The following is a 17,980-nucleotide window of genomic DNA, read 5'->3' as shown; positions in this document are numbered from 1 at the left end:
CAACGTGTAACCCTTACGTCCAATCCTATTCCCTCCAATTTCTTTAATAATATTCCATGTTCCACTCTATCAAAGGCTTTGGAAAGATCTATGGCTATGCAATCTAACTGGCCTCCTGAATCCAACTGATCTGATATGTCCTGCTGAAATCCCACCAGTTGTGCCTCACAAGAAAATTTCTTTCTAAATCCATACTGGCTCCTCATGAACCAATTTTTATCATCACATATCCCTCTGATGTACTTCGATATTAAACTCTCCAGAATTTTACAAACTATACTGGTCAGGCTGATTGGTCTGTAGTTCTCTGGTTTCCTTTTATCACCCTTTCCTTTATAAATTGGTATTATTATAGATTCCTTCCATTCCTTTGGTATTACACTATTATTTATGACATAGTCAAAGAGAAATTTTAAATAAGGCACTATGTACCACCCCATTGTCTTTAATACCTCCCCAGTAATTTGATCACTCCCTGCTGCTTTTCCTTGCTGAAGCAGTTGGATTTCTCTGAAAATATCTTCGTTTGTGAATGAGAAGCTTCTTGTTTCCCTCTGTCTCTCTCCCTCTCTATCTTCTGTTTCGGTTTCCAACTCTTGACAATCATCTACTGAATCTCTAAATTCCCTACTAAAGAGGTTTGCTTTCTCAGTATCTGTTAAATAGTGTTCACCCCCTTCTCCCACCATTGTAGGAATTTGGATTCCTTTTCCTTTTTGATTCCTGATATATGAATACAGCTTTTTCCATTTCCCTTTGTGGTCATTACCCTCTTGAAGTATGCCATTCATATAATTCTCTTTTGCTTCCTTTTTCACTCTATTCAGTTCCCTCATTAGCTGTTTTCTAGTTTCTCTACTCTCCCTACCCTCTTTGATTTTCCTGTTTACTATTCTACATTTTCTTTTTAATTTTCTTATTTCCCTTGTATAATAAACAGGGTCTGAGGTCATTTTACCCTTCTTAACAGGTACAAATCTCTTCTCTCCTTCCCAAATAATTCCTTTAAATTTAGCCCAAAGTGTATCCACGTTACTCCCTTCACTTATCCAACAACTGAATTGTGAGTTAAGGTAAGTCCCAAATTCATCAACTTTAGTTTTTCTGTACAATTTCTTGTCTTGTGTAACCCTCTTATTAAGCCTTTTTGGTACGAGTCCTACATCCATTATTACAGCCTTATGGTCTCCTATTCCTTCAATTACCTCAGTTTTATCAACAATTTCCCATGGTTTAACCAAGAATACATCTAGTAAGTTATTGAGACGAGTCGGTTCTTGTACTACTTGTGTAAATCCTTCCTCCCAAATTAACTTATTTGCCAGTTTCTGTTCATGGGCTTCACTTGCAGCTCCTTTCCATTCAACTTCAGGCAAATTTAGATCTCCCCCAATTATTACCATATCATTATTATTGTTTTTACAAGTATAATCTATTATTTTTTCAAAGATTTCCATGTCTCTTTCCTCTCTTCCAGGCCTGTATGTTCCTATAATTCCCACCTCCTTCATATTATCACAAACTAATTTTATCCCTAATATTTCATCCCTTTCATCGGTAAACCATTCATGTGAACAGTAAGTTTCCTTCACCAGAATAAACACCCCCCCTCCCTTTTTATCTCCTCGGTCTCTACGATAGACTGTGTACCCTTCTGGAAATACTTCTCTATTACCCACCCCTTCTTTCAACCACAATTCCACTCCTATCACCACATCAGTCTCATAAGATTCCATCAATGTACCGAATTTTAATTGTTTATTTACTACACTTTGACAGTTTACCAAGAGCAATCTCAGACCCCCTTCCTCCCTAAAACTTGACTGTTGCAATTGGGTAACTTGAAATTCCTTACTATCCTGAGTTTCTTTTTCTAGTTGACTGAGCCAGCTTGAAGTAGGCTATAGCTGGCTCTTTCTGCTAGTTTTCCTGGTCAGTATTATAACTCAAGGGAGTTGCCTGTTTTACAGTACATATCTTAAGATTAATAAAATCTAGAACAATATTTCCTATCTTTCGTTTACCTGAATTGTTTAGATGGAGGCCATGTTTTGTATAACAGTATCTCTCAAAACTGCTGCATTCAATAACCTGAGTATTCCGAAAATGTTTACAAATTTTAACAATATCTGTATTGACCTTGTCCACTTCAATGTTCACACACGAATCTCTACTCAAATCATGCCTGTGGGGCACGTTCACTACAAAAACGTTAGTGTGGGTCAGCTTCCCTAGTGTATGTTTAAGTTGTGATCTTACATTCTTGGCGTCGTCGCGAGCTACGTCGTTCGTCCCACCGATGATAAGCACTGCATCGCCGCTCCCGAAGTTCCTAGTTGCTGCTTCTACGTTTTCCACAACCCTGCTGATAGAAGCTCCTGGATATATTTCTCCGGTTGCTGCTATATTCTCGTCGTTAATCACTCCCGCAATTCCCCTTCCTTGGCTATCACCAAACACAGCTACCTTCGCTGATTTAGGCCTAACTGGGTCTTGAATCTGAATTCTAGGCCTAAATTTCAAACTCGGCACGGCAACGGATCGCGATGATTTGGTTTCACGCGCGCGATCACTTTCTTCCAGGATTAAATTATTTAAGGCAGAAAACCTATTTCTAATGTTTATTTCCGGAAATTCAGTTGTAGATTTCTTCTTAGCCGGCCATCCACGAACTACTTGACACCACGTGCTCGAGTTTGTTACTTGTACCGGTATATCACTCGAAGAATGGTCAGTCCCAAATTCTAGCGATCGCAGTCTTTCTTTTAATTCTTGATTTTCAACTTTAAGAGTCTCATTGTCCTTTTTTAGAATGTTTATAATTTCTAATGCACTTTTATATTCCTCATCGACTGTTTTCGGTGTTTCGTCAACGCCGTCCCCAACAACAACATTCCGAACACACTGCTCACAAATCCAGTCAACATTTTCATTAGTTTTTACGTCTCTAGGGCAATTTCCGCACTTATAATGCCACCATCGATCACATGAATCACACAACATTCCATTTTTCACTAATTTTCGACATTTTCCGCACTTTTCGTCACATTTTACGGTTAATTTACTCGGAGAATAAAACACTACGTCGTCATTACCGGGCGCCATTTTGAAAAAATGTCAGGAGTACATGCCCATTGGTGTCCAGAGCTTCATCTTTCATTTTTTCAATATGATGTCATAATCTTTATTTGTGATTTTACTCTCTGATATTCAGTTTTCATGCAAATCGGCTGCATATAGAGTATTTTGGAAATTGATCACTTTTACCTTTGTCTTTGTGATGGTTGAAACAGAACCTTTCTTCCTCAATATCAACACATGGACAGCTGGTGTAGTTCAGTTTTCCACGTCCCTCTTCGTTGATTTTCACAAAAACATTGTCCTTACACATATGAGATGTGAAGCCACTGTCAATGCATCAAGTATCACAATCTGCATCATTCCTAACTTGAAGCATCTGAGTCAATGTCATGTCCTTCAGAACGTACAAAACACATGTGGTCAGCACTGTTGGCAGATTGTTCACCAGTTTTCTTCAGTATCCTTTATTCTCTTTTATAACGACCGATTTTTCTACAATTAAAGCATCTCATTTGCTTGCCTTTTATTTTGGTGTGTGTATCTTCTTCTCCTTTGACTTTTCTGCTATGACTTGATGATTCACAGCCATACCAGCAACCATCGCGTTTGGCACTGAACTTTGACTGGCATCTTTGTGCGCATCAAACTCCTTGCTGAGTTGATTTGTAGAATCTTTGGAGTTGGCAAATTGTCCTCAGATGAAAAGACACAACAGAAATTTTCAAAACTTTGACAACACTGCTCCTGTAATCACCTTCCTGAACTTTTGATTAGACTAATTTAGAGGTTCCACCATCGATGCTGGTTGTTTAGATTTTTAAATCTCCTCCAAGCTAACCAATACCGTACACAAGGTTTCAAATTCTTTTACCTCTTTGATTTTGGATGGGTGCATGGTGAGAATGATGCCTGTCTGTGCTTTTAAGTCACCTTCCACCCATTTCCACACAGTTTTAACATTGTCGACCATCGCTTCAGGCTTTGTTTTTGTCCTGCTGACATAGCCTTATGGATTATTCTTGATAAGGACTGCTTGAATCAGAAATTTATCTTTGTTCAGCACTTCAAATTTCATGCCGGAAGCACTCATTTCTCAGCATGCAGCAATACTTCAATCTAAGACACAAACTTAACCTTGAGACTTACCTGCTTTGTATGCGTGGTAGAAACTTACTTACGTCGTATTTTACAACCCATAACCCATATGTGAATAACAGGGTTGCCAAACAGGGTTTCAAGATTGAAAATGACATTTATTTACTGGTTCGAGACATTCCCCCGTGTCTAAATTTCAGAGACGGCACTGGGCGAATTAATAATGAATTTTCATGACAATATTGACAATAACTAAAGTCAAATGGTATAATAACATCTTAAATGAGATCAAAACTTCCACTTCAGCATTGCAGTCAGCAAATGTGTGAGGGTGGCACCAGGCAGGAACACTAAAACTTCCCAATTAATTGCGGTAAACCTACGATTGGTTTGAAGTCACAGAAGTATCAATTTAAGCAGGAAAAGAAGAGCTACAAATAGAGACACATACAGTATTTCTAGGCACGTACAACCGGAGCTCAATCCTTGACTCTCGTCATGATCACGTGACACTTGTTAGATAATATAAACCCCTACCCCAAACTGGACTGCAGACAGTCGTGTCGCAAACTTGGAGACAGAGCTATGTTCTGCTGGGATCCGTCTCAACAGCGCAAATACCTTGGCTCAAAATATTTGAACATGGGATGCGAGTGAAGTAATTAGTACATCATTATTGGTGACGTGTGAAACAGTTACCCCCAGAGAATCACAAGATTTTGCGATGAATGAACCAGTGTGTTCCTGGGAGTTCAAGAGAGAAAAAAGCCGAACTATGGACTTCCAACCAGCTGCATGGAGTTTCTTCCCTTGGTGAACCTTGGGGATATAATGATCGGCTAAGCGGCATTTCATTGAAGCCAGCTATGGGTTCCCGAACATCTTATCGGAGAGGAGATGGATAAGTACTAATTATATGAATTATTTGGGTACATGAAGAACTGAGGAAGTACTCAGGCTTTTTATGTAAATAAATGCAGAGAGTTAGTGCCTGGAATTAACAGGTTTCATAAGTTAGATAGTAGAGAAGTGAGTCCAAATTTCGTAGTTTATTTATTTATTTATGGGTTGCCTGGGCTCTAGATAGGGTAGATCTACATGATGGGGTCATTAGCAGTGTGTAAAATCTGGAAAGCCAAACATTGTATAGCCATAAGATAATTTACTTCCAAACAGACAGTATTTGTATAGGGAGATTAGCAGCACCCAGTTCATTAATTTTATGCATGAGTGTTCCATGTTTTTCAGCACTGTGTGAAGTGTCAATGAACCTTCAGGCACCTGCTCCATTGGGGCTATGAACCTTGGTTCTTTGAGGGAACAAGGCAATGGGATAGAGATCACTTTCATAGCAGTTGATAGAGAGCAGAGGAAGAGCCCTGATCTAAATTCAGAGATTGTAAAATCTCCAGGTTGAACATTAATTGGGACAGGATCGCCATGAGATTTCAAACCAGGACCATAAAGATTGAGAGGTATGAGAACAGTCCAGAAGTGCTTTACATTGAGAGTTAATTGTGTTAACAGCCATGGAAAGCTGCACGTTACAAAGACTTAAAAACAGGGACAGCCGTTAGGTGCTGTAATTGTATATTGAGGATGGGCTATTATATTTGTAACTTAGCCAGCAGAGAGAAAACTTTGCAGAAGAAAGGGAAGGCCGAGAGAGGCTTGACCCTACTTACCCCAGAAATGTGTGTGTCCCCTCAGCTGACTGCTACCGAGCTACAGGGGATGTTTAGTTGTTTCTTTTTCTGTTGAATGCTAACCCACAGAGTTAAAGGGAATGAAAGCTGAGAGTAATTTATTGGTTGGTTCTTGGGGGCTCCTGGTCCATTTTACGGTTAACTTCATAATTCAGTCATCTCAGGCATCAGCCGTTGGTATAGGAGTTTAATTAGACAGATGACAGGGTCTTAACAATTAACATTTCCCGTTTGTGAGAAGACAGTGGTCTCCCGAATTCTCCTTTGTGGTGCAGCGGTTGCCCATCGATACTCGACTGGTGCAGAGTGAAAGCGGCTGCAATCAATGTTTTATTTATGTTTCTTTTCCAGGGATAAAAAGTGATTTTCCTCATATTTGTGTGTTACTTATGTTGTTGTGTTGTTTGAATTTCTTTGTGGATTCATTCCCATGTATGTTGCTCATTACTGAGTTATTATCTCAGCGACATCATTAACTTTAGTGTAGCTGTAAGTTTTGCAGAGGTCGCCCGTCGATACTCGACTGGTGTAGAATGAAAGCGACTAAAATCAAGGTTTTATTTGTTTCTTTTCCAGGGATAATGAGGGATTTCCCTCATATTTTGTGTTACTTACGTTGTTGCATTGTCTGAATTTCGGTGTGGTTTCATTTTATGTTGCTCATTACTGATTTCTTAATTCAGCAGCTTCATTAACTTCAGTGTAGTTGTAAGTTTTGGAGGAGTATAGGACTATGCATTGGATTATGTGTTATGAGTAAGTAGCTGAAATGCACTTTGTCTTATTTTAATTTTATTGTATTGAATGCTTTTATGATAAATCCGCTAATCGGATCAATGCCTGATTACTACCTGGTTGTTTGCACACTCACACCACCGCCAGAGATGTTTGAGGGATAATTAGTACTTTCTGGTATCCTGAAACCATACGCAAGCAAGCAAATTAATAATATTTGAGCAAGCAAGCAAAATATTTTAAATTAATAAAATGTGCATAAGTAAACAAAATGTTTCAATTAATGACTGGTTATTGATAAACCTCTAGATATGAGTTTGAGAACCCAATTGGTCAGATGTAAATAAAAGAAATTTGTGAATCCACTGGTAACATATCTAATTGAGAGAGGCATATAATTTCAGTGTATTTAAGATAATAAGTCTTATGATTTGTGTAATTGTCCATTGGGAATTAAAAGTAAATTAGACCTGGAAGATAATATTGATGGTGGGTGTCAATTCCACATGGCCTCATTGTTCTCGGCATGGGCTTTGATCCTGTTCTAGTTTGTTGCCACGGGTTTGATGCTTGTATAGGGCTCTATTGCTTGTTTGTTTGTTTGTTTGTTTGTTTGTTTGTTTGTTTGTTTGTTTTGTGCCATATTTTAGTTAAATAAATCAAATGTGTTGTTTTAAGATATAGTTGAGAATTCTCATTCAATAGGTTGATGGACACCTCTCCACTAACCCTCCTCATTTTAATTACTCCAATTATAAAGACCTGTGACAGTTTCTCATCGCCGTGGCATATCAGGAGTGGATAGTGAGAATCAAATTCCAGTACCAGCTAGAGGGTACAGTATGTTGTAATTATTTATGTTGTAAATATTTGTAGATAACTGGATAGTTTCATAATCAAGAGGGGGACTCCTTGCTTAGGCCGAGTCAGTCCATTATGTTACCGGCACAAGCTGAGCCTTCCTAAATATATAAAGAGGAAAAAGAATAAAAGGTCAATGACCTAGATATTAGGCCTCTTAAAATGATAATTATCATCATCAAAAGTAATAATTTCCTGTGCTATTGCTAGTCTGGTGGAACTCATTCAAGGCAGACCATCCGACAAGAGTAGGCGGCATATCTGCTGTGCATGAGAAACTTTGTGTTATTGTAGTGGATGATAGTGTCGTGTGGCATATGAAATGCAGGGATGTTGTGGACAGCAATCCCTGAGCCAAGTAAATCAAGTGTTTAAGCTCAAAATCCCTTAGCCAGGCCATGAATCAAACCTGGGGCCCTGAGGACCAGAGGCCAACACACTGACCACTCAGCTATGGCGCCACACATTCTGAAGGTAATCAAAATCCAATACCAAAAAAGAAAGATTATCTACAATCTATACAAAAATATGTCTGCAATGATAAGACCTGAGGGTTATGAAGAAGAAGAGCTATCTAGAAAGGAGTGAAGCAGAGATACAGTATGTTTATATACAACAAACAGTAAAGGATATCAAAGAGGAATTTGAAAAAAGCATTTGAAGTTCAACGAGAAGCAATCCAAACCTTTAGATTTGCCAATTATATTATTTTATCTGTATCACTAGAAAACCTGGAGAAATTGATTGAGCCGGGCTGAGTGGCTCAGACGGTTGAGGCGCTGGCCTTCTGATCCCAACTTGGCAGGTTCGATCCTGGCTCAGTCTGGTGGTATTTGAAGGTGCTCAAATACGTCAGCCTCGTGTCGGTAGATTTACCGGCACGTAAAAGAACTCCTGCGGGACAAAATTCCAGCACCTCGGCGTCTCCGAAACCCGTAAAAGATTAGTTAGTGGAACGTAAAGCAAATAACATTATTATTATTGAAATTGATTAATGGTACGGACAGAGTCTTGGAGAAGGAATACAAGGTGAAAATAAACCATTTCAAAACAAAAGTTATGGAATACAGTCTAATAAAGTCAGTGGATGCCGGAAATATTATATTAGGAAATTAAGTCTTAAAGGGAGGTACCTAAAGACAGGTGACACCATTCAAGGTTTGCAAATAATATTTAAAGATTTTTATGGGATTATTTTAGTTTACGATTTTGACATTTGGAATATCCAATCCTTGATATTTAATTAATTATCTTCTTCATTTTTAAACAATACTGGTTTCAAGTAACAGTAGTCTCATCAGAACCGTAATGGTGACTACTTATTTATTTTTCACTGAAACTCGTTTGAAGTAAATGTAGATGCATACAACCGGTAACCAAGAGTTTTAAGATTAACAAGGTTGTAATTAATTACATTAGTTGGTGGAGCCCCATCAAGTGACTTCTCCGAGATGGAGAAATACTCACGCAACGAAGCATATGTGACAGCTGCTCTGACCCTTTTTACCCATGTGGTTTCTTGTTTCCACCAGGCTGCACGCTTAATTCCTTGTTTCTTCCAAGAAACCCATGGAGCCAATCCATTCCCAGCCTGTTGTCAGTGAATCATTTTTCCATTCTTCTTATCCTCTCAAGATAGCTCTGAACTACTTTTGACTATCAATATCTCTTAGAAGGAAACCCCTGCTTTGCATACATCAATAGCCCTTCAGTCAAAGTTATTTCTTCAACTTCATGCAACCCACATTCCCCTCCCACCACCACCACCACCACCACCACCACCACCACCACCACCACCCCTTTTTAAGATTGTATTTATTATTTATCCTGTCATCCAGGGTTGTATAGGATCCACTGACTGGGCAAGTTGGCCGTGCAGTTAGGGGCGCACACCTGTGAGCTTGCGTTTGGGAGATAAAGGGTTCAAACCCCACTGTCGGCAACCTTAATTTAGACCATAGCTGTTTCCTTTCTGCTCCTAACCTTTTCTTATCCCATCGTCACCATAAGACCTGTCTGTGTCAGTGTGACATCAAACAAATTGTAAAAAAAAAAAAAAAAATTAGGATACACTGGACTGTTCCAAAGCTTTTCAGATGCTTAACTTTCCTGACTTCACAGAATTCACTTCATTAGACAGGTATACAGGGTTATAATTATATCTTCCGTCAGGCCCAACTCTCCTTTTGTATTTTCTCCAAGTATCAAATTCACCCTACAAAGTAAGAACTTTTTATTCTGACCAGCATAATCATCAAAGAGAATGCATGTTAAATGTTGATATTATTAATATTCTTGTGCATAATATGCTAGTAAAAGTAAATACAAGGCTTTCAAATTAAAATGCTACCAGCTGCAGAGACCTCTTAATGAGTGAGCTCCTCCTAGTCGACACAGTGAGTGGGATTGGGGTACAAGACTGTTCTGGAAGTGTCAGCCTTCTTAGTGGCAGTTGGTCACTGAGTTGACCGAGAGCTCTTATGAGGTCTCTGAGACTGGCAGCATTTGTATCCGAAAGCCTTGCATATAAAAAATGTATAATGATATATAAAGGCAGGAAAGTTAGAACCACCCTCATTTATAGTACATGAATATTGTTACTTTAGGTAGTAGTATAACTATTATTGGTAGAATTAAAGAGGACATAAAAATGCAGACTAGCAAGAGCAAGAAAGGCCTTTCTTAAAGTAAAAAAATTGCTGAAATGAAACATAGATAATGCATATTAGAAAGGTGTTTAGGAAGAGATACTGAGTTGAGTTGGTGAGAGGAGAACGATTTGACAAAATGTGACAAGGAGAAGAGATAAGATAAGACACATCCTGAGACACCCAGGGCTTGTTCAATTAGTATTTAAGGAAAATGCAGACAGTATGAACAGTAAGGGCAGGCCAAGGCATGTGGCAAACAGATTAGAGCAGATGTAGGATGTAATAGTTATAATGAAAAGGTTAGCACAGACTGGGATAGCATACTTTTCTGAGGAATTTATTTATTATATCATCTAGATCACCAAACACAGTTTGTTAAATTTGGTTTATTAAATGGTTCTTTCTTACCTAAAAATAGGTACCTGTAAATGAAAAAGAATATTACCCCCCAAAAAATAATATAATCAGTACAGATTATGAAGTCCATAACTTGAGGACATTATGTTTTATATTCTTGATAGATATCTTCAAGGAAACCATCTCTCGGTATGAGCACGTGGACATTCTGTTCAATAATGCAGGCATGTTGGATGACAAACGGTGGGAGCTCACAGTTGACACAAATGTAGTAAGTATATAAATTAATTTGCTGGTGTCATCTATTTTCATTTATTAGTATGTATAAAGAAATCAAAAGCAGTGCTCCATTTGAAGCTAAATTTGCATACAATTAGAACATGCAGTGCCATATAGGAATCCAAGATAAGAAGCTTAGTTCTGAAAGGTTCAGAGTCCTCAAAGCATAGGTTACAAAAGAAAGGAAAGAAATGCATCAAGTACAATATAATGCATAGGCTGAAGCCCTATTGACATATGAGCAATATGATGGATAAATGACTGAACAATTATCCTCAGCCACCCCAAAATTGACCATCATGATGCAGCATGCAAGTGATAACATCACATTAATGTCCAATCCCCATCCTTCATGCTCAATTACATCTTTGCAGTTCCACCCACTAATAGTGTTGCAATTTCCATTTTGAGTAGTGTAGATTTATGATCAGCTCATCTTATTCATATGAAGCCAGGTCAGAGAGATTGGGATTCACTCCGCTATGTACAGACGCACCTAAGATGTAGTTCATACTAGTGCAATACAAGAGAATTATAATGGCAGGTTATTCTGAATAAACTTTACTCCATTTTCTCCATAATTAAAGGTTACCTAGACCAACAAAGCTCATGATAAAAGTGGTTTAATTTCATACTTATTCATGTAATGGATGCCACCATATATCATCATCTTTGTATCCTTCCAGTGGGCTGGGTAGGATGACCATATAATATATGTGCTCCAAGTTTCCCCTTAAAATTTTGGAGAAAAATTCTTGCTTAATGAATACATTTCATTTTGAACAAAAATTGTCTTAGTAATATGTAAAATAGTGATCAAGACCCAACAGAATCAGATGGGTACCAACTGTATAAAGGAATCCCTGGAAAATGAGTGATGAAAAACTGTCCACAGTTTGGTAATGGATTTCTAATAAATCTCAAAATCATAGATTCAGTTGTGGAATTTAAATCTCAATCCCCCAGACTTGCAACACTAACTCTGAAATCTGCAAATAAAATCTACACAATTATTGATGTACATGCTCCCACCAATCAGAAAAATAACACTCTAAAGGATAACGAAGAAGCACAAAAATTCTGGGATCTCCTGGATCAAACTTTAATTAACATACCTCCATCACACGTTAAAATTCACCTTGGCGATTTCAACGCACAACTGGGACAAGAAAGAAGGTACTCAGATATCATCGAAAAGTGGGCAGCACATAAGAGGATGAATAAAAATGGTCAAAGATTGGTTGAATTATGCAGAAACCACAATCTTATCTCAAAATCAACATACCGGTACTTTAAAAGGAAACCTCACAAATTAAAACCTTGGAAACATCCTGATTTCCAAAAAGGTGCATGGCAACTGGATCACATATGCATGAATAAATTTTACCATCGTGAAATCTACAATGTCAAAGTCCTATTGGGGAAGACTCTGGGTCAGATCACTATGTTTTTCAGTTCAAAATAAAATTAACTCCAAAGGTTAAGAAAAGACCTCCAAATAAAAATAGAAAAAATTTGACCCTACCACCTTAATAAATAATAGGGAGTACTATAGGAAAACAGGAGAAGGATCTGTCAACACTAATACATTAGAAGAACTGACCACCAAACTGAAATCAATAGCAGAAGAGTTAGCTCCAACAAATCCTAGGAAAAAACATGAATGGTGGAATGAAGAATGTGACCAAGCAATTGAGAGAAGACACCAAGCTTGGATAAATAATCAAGCCCAAAAATCAAACCAATCCATTTTAGAACTAATAAAACAAAGAAAGTCAACCCATAAAATCATCAGACAAACCAAATGCAAACATCTTAAAAATACCTTACAGACAATTACAGAGGAATAACCCTTTTGAACTGCACTTACAAAACATTCTGGAACCACAACTTGGAGAATATCAAGGAGGATTTCACCCATACAGAAGTGGCCCAGACCAAATTCTCAGCCTGAAACTAATAATGGAATATTACAAATACAGAAATAAACAGCTGTTTATTTCATTCATAGATTTCAAAAAGGCTTATGATAGTACACACAGACCTCCCCTTTTAAAAATCCTCAGATCATATGGCCTTCTTCCTAAATTAACAAAACTTATTGAACTAACTTTAACCAACACAATTTCAAAGGTTAAGTTCAGGGGAGAAATGTCAAAAGCTTTTACAATAAATACAGGACTCAGACAAGGTGATGGATTATCCCCATTGCTCTTCAATGTGCCTCTAGATTACAGCATGAAACTTTGGCAAAAAGAAAACCCACCTAAATTCCATGTTGCTTTCTCATTTAATTTTGAGGTTAGAACCAACAAAATGAAAAAAGCACAATTTCTAACCTGGTCAACTTATAACAAAATATGCTTGTCAATAGAAGAACTGATCAGTTCCTCAAAACTGAAAGAAGAATTATTTAGAACTTGCATAAATAAAAAGTACCAGGTTGAAGGAGTCTGGAGTATCCTCCCCAATGAAACTGTCTATCGGATTGACTCAGTTACCAGCACGATGAAGAAGAAAAGAAGCTCTTATTTCTTTCACATCTTACGATGACCAGAAAACAGGATATTACAACAACTAGTGATGAGAAATCTGGGAAAGAAGACAGGAAGGCATTGGATCAAAGAAATTCAAGAGGATCTCCAAACAGTTGGACTCGAAATTACAGATGCAGAGAACAAGAATAAAATAAAATTACCACCCTTCTTAAGAATCACAAATTTTCAACTGAAATGATGCACAGAAGGCCTGTAGACATTTCAAACAAATTAAGAACACTGCGATCAGAACAAATGAAGAAGTACTGGGCAGATAAGAAGAATCAAACAGTACAACCTTCAAAGAAAAAGTGTACATGGAAGTCCAATGTGGCCAATAAAGTTAATAGGCCCTAATAATAAAATAGTAAGAACCTCCATTGCTCAGACGGCAGCCTCCCTGTGCGGTAGAATGCTGAAGTTGAGAGAGAAGGTTGTGAAAACATCATCAAAACTCATGGCTTTGGGAACAGAAACTCTGAAGGAGACAACTTGGTTGATTTCTTAAGCATACAAAATACATGGAACCAGAAGAGGGAGAGTCATGAAATAACAAGATAGAGTTGGGATGGAAAGCTCAACAATACAAAATCATCACTCTGAAGCTTGGCCTTCAAAACTATGCACATACATCTTTGAACCAAGGAGATAATTCATGTACTGTATATTAATGTCCTGGAGCGATGTGAAGAGCCTGACCAACCTTTGGAAATATTTGTTGGAAGTTGGCAGGACTCAAGGCGTCAGTGAAGTGGAAGTATGTAATTAAGGTTAGCGACGACCTTTGCAAAAAAGGGGCTTCCAAGTGTAAGGAAGGTTGTTGCACCTATCCTTACTAGTTAAAGTGAAATTCTAGTAGCATCAGGCAGTGTCTATTGGACTATTACCTCAAGGTATGTAGTAACTGTAAATATGTACATCAAGATTGAGTGAATCTAAATTGTGGGTATATTGTACATTTGTAGTTTGTCGATTTTGGATTTATGGGTTTGTTTAAGTGGCAAGATGAGCTGGTATTGTCAGATGCTGATTGTTTTTGTTTCAGTTTGTGTTGTTTTGGGAGTAATTTCACATGGTTGAACTTATAGCAAATCTTCTTATTGGTGGAGCAAAAAATCTGGCATGCTACCCAGATTTATTTTCAATGTTAAGGAGTAGCAGGCAAGGTAATGACGCAAGTTTGCAGATGGCACCCATTTTCATCACGAATTTTGTTATTCATTTCGTCAGTTATATTTTATTTGAGTTACAGATTGTTTAAAAGCATCTATGGCAATATGTTGAACAAGAGTTGGAAAAAGAACAAGTTGGTTTTAGAACTGGGCGACAAACTCAGGACCATATCAGTTGCATTTTAATGTTGATTGAGAAGATGAAAGCCAAGGGAAGGAGGTATACTTAGCATTCTTAGATCTAGCTGCAGCATTTGTTTCTGTGCCTGGGGAGAAGTATGAAAGCCTTTGGAACCTTCAAGCTACAGATAAGATTGTTAGAGTAAATCAGAACGTCTATAAGTATGATTTTGAAATGGTCAGGATTAATGGACAGAAAAATAAGACCTTCGGGATGGAGTCCTCTGTTATTCAACAGTTTCATGGACAAAGTGATAAAGTAATGTAAAAGAAGAAAGAAATTTAAAGAAGGCAACTTGCAGTTATGTCCTGTATACCTGCAGAGCTTGACATTGTTTTAAATAACAAGAATTCTCAAGATCTACAGGAGGCACTAATAGAGTGGGCAAGTACACTTGAAGAATAAGGTTTGCAGGTTAATAACTCTAAGAGCAGAGTGATGAAGGTTGGAGGCAAGGAAGAAGATAACAACATCAACTGGAAAGGAGAACTGGAGCAAGTCAGTTCATACAACTATTTGGGCACAGTAATTCCTGAGAAGACTAAACATGAAATCTGTAACAGAGTTCGGAAAGCCAATGTCATTTATTACCAGCTGAGTGAGAGCTTAGTCACCAAGAAAGAAGTGTCATGGAAAACCAAGCTTCATATCTACAAGACTCCCCAATTTATTGTATGGCTCAGAGACTTAGAAGTGATAAATATCATTATTGATCCATATTGAAGATACTGTATGTAGGCCTAGGATGCTAAATAGTTTATTATGTCACCTATTCAATACATTAGAAATTTTAAACATTTAGGAATTTATCATTATTTCCATATGCATGATATAAATAACAATATATCAGCTGCTGGCTGTAAATTATGGCCTGAGGTCATACTATGACTGATGATGCCCTCAATGAAGGGCGAAACATGTCTCATATGGAAATAATGATAAATTCCTAAATATTTAAAATTTCTAATGTATTGAATAGGTGACATAATAAACTATTTAGCATCCTACACTCAGAGACTTAGATTAGAGGAAAGAAGCATGACAGCAGAGTAACAGCTCAAAAATGAAATATCTATATCGAGTTGTCAACAAGACTAGTGGAGAAGAGAAGAGCTTGGAATAATATTTATAGTGGATGATATTGACAAGAAATCACTTAAATAGTTTGGTCACCTGGTCCATATGGTTGCTGAGAGGAAATCCAAGCAAGTGTTTGAGGCTAGATGTGTGGGAGCTAGAAAAAATGGATGTCCACAATGAATTGGGATCATATGGTCAGTGAAACTGCAAAGTATCAAAACAAGACTCAAATGAAATAAAGCAACTGGCACAGGACAGAACAGAGTACCAAAGATGGTTGGAAGGCCTGACATCAAGAGAAAGAAGGGAGCAGTGAGAAAGAAGTAGTTTATCCCTCATTTTTCAAGTAGTCATTCCTTAATCTTTAACTTATCATTGTCCACAGAACAATATTTCCATATCAACATTGTTCATTGTTGATGAACTTAGAAGTAAACATTTTAATTACTGAATATCTACAATATTCTGCTTTTCCATTTTCCCATGATGTGACAAATAGACAGATAGACAGACAAATACTAAACTGAACCTACTTTTGAACTTTGTACACATAATTAAGGTTGCCAGATATATGGTTTCACCCAGAACATTACAGGTTTTTAAACCATATACCAAATGTTCCGTATTTTAAAATATTGTGGTTTAGACGGTAGTATAGTAACTTATTGAAAAACAGTGTGGCTATGATGAAGTACAAAATATTCTGTATTCTGACCAAAGATCAGTGATCACAGATGAGAACACCATCTCTGGCAGTGTGCTAGCAATACTAGTGTACATGTAGAGCATGCAAACACTGGGGGAATCACTTTTATTTAACAAAGCAACTCACACACTTATGATTGATTTGTTTACTGGAAAAGTTAAGGTCTGTGAAAATGACTTTAAACATGTCTATGAGATTTGTGTTCATTATCTACTGTATGTACTTTGGGAGTAGCGACCCCATTGTACTAATAGCCTATATGTGGTTCATTCATTACACCTCTGACCTGGTCAAAGACTGGAAAACAGGTTGTAGGTTTTCATTTGTATGTAAACGGTTTGATTTTAGTACTTCTAATGTTTTTGCATTGATGAATCGTGTAACTCTAGAAACCTCAGTTCAGCAAGTTTTTAAAGTAAGTAGAGACAGCTGAAAAAGATGAATATGCATAAGATGTATTGAAGCATTTGGTTTCTATGAAACACTTTTCCACCTTGTCAATACTTTGCATTTTATTATAATTATCTACCGTACGTGTTTGGACAGCTACTGCTCTCTTCCTCAGTGGTTCCAAAACATCAAACAAAATCCTTCGACTTGATACATTTGTACAATACAGCAATCAACAAAACAAATTATTCATAAATCTTGAAATCGTTAAATATTTCTTTTGTGGCTAAACTGTTCACTTACTAAGTCATTTAGAAAAAACTTCAAAAATAGAATAATTTTCAAATCATAAAATGAATAAAAACCTATTAAGTTAGTCACTATATACTAAAATTTAAAATGCTTTCTGCTCTGCTCTTGAAACTTCTCCTTTCTTTAAATCCTTATTTACACACCCCCCCCCCCAAAAAAAACAGTATATTTAAATTTCTAATCTGCAATTCAAATATCTTATTTGTAGGCTATATGTTATTCCAATAACTGTCAATTAACTTACTGCTATAGTTCTAAGACCTTTCATATGAATTGGAATTTCTCCTCTTAATCTCGTCTGACCATGGGAACCATTTTTAACTGCCAAGTTCCTTTAAAATAAAAAACCAACAAAACCAACTTTAGGGACTTTTTTTTATGAAAAAGACAACAACTCAGACGACTAGAAAATTTTATTTTTACTTACTTCAGTTTCAGCTCGCACCAAATTTGTCAAAATTAAAACAACATTACACTTGTCTGAACCAAACAAACCTTGCTCCTCTGCTTGCTGCCAACGACCATACAAGGTAAACTGCTACTTGTTGCCATGCTGCCGGTTACATAATATAGGGGAGGGGGAGCATGTCAACGACTGGAACTATTTCTTTCGGTCTCTCTTTCTCTCCTTTTTCCTTATGTGATTGTATGCTAATTTGCACGTCGCATTTTCTGTATTCAGCAGTTCATTTAAATTATTCTCATTATTACTTCTCTGGTCTACACATATGCATATTTTCTCTAGAGCATTCATTAATTTTCCTTTCGTTGTCATGTGCAGTATTTCCATATCTTTATCTATTTCCATAAAATCATAACTGTACTCCTCCATGTGTT

General features: G+C 37.2%; 1 protein-coding gene across 1 annotated transcript in view; it reads left to right on the top strand.

The window, feature by feature from the left end:
• LOC136874863 (alcohol dehydrogenase 2) overlaps positions 1-17,980 on the top strand; it is a 181,653-nt gene that overhangs the window by 80,585 nt on the left and 83,088 nt on the right. The window contains exon 4 of the mRNA XM_068227919.1: positions 10,651-10,757. Within this exon, the coding sequence (XP_068084020.1) occupies positions 10,651-10,757 (107 nt within the window). The remainder of the gene's footprint in view (positions 1-10,650; positions 10,758-17,980) is intronic.

Source organism: Anabrus simplex, chromosome 5 (genome assembly GCF_040414725.1).
Source record: "Anabrus simplex isolate iqAnaSimp1 chromosome 5, ASM4041472v1, whole genome shotgun sequence".
Taxonomy (NCBI): domain Eukaryota; kingdom Metazoa; phylum Arthropoda; class Insecta; order Orthoptera; family Tettigoniidae; genus Anabrus; species Anabrus simplex.
The sequence above is the reverse complement of the archived record's forward strand: the minus strand, read 5'-3'. Positions and strand labels throughout refer to the sequence as shown.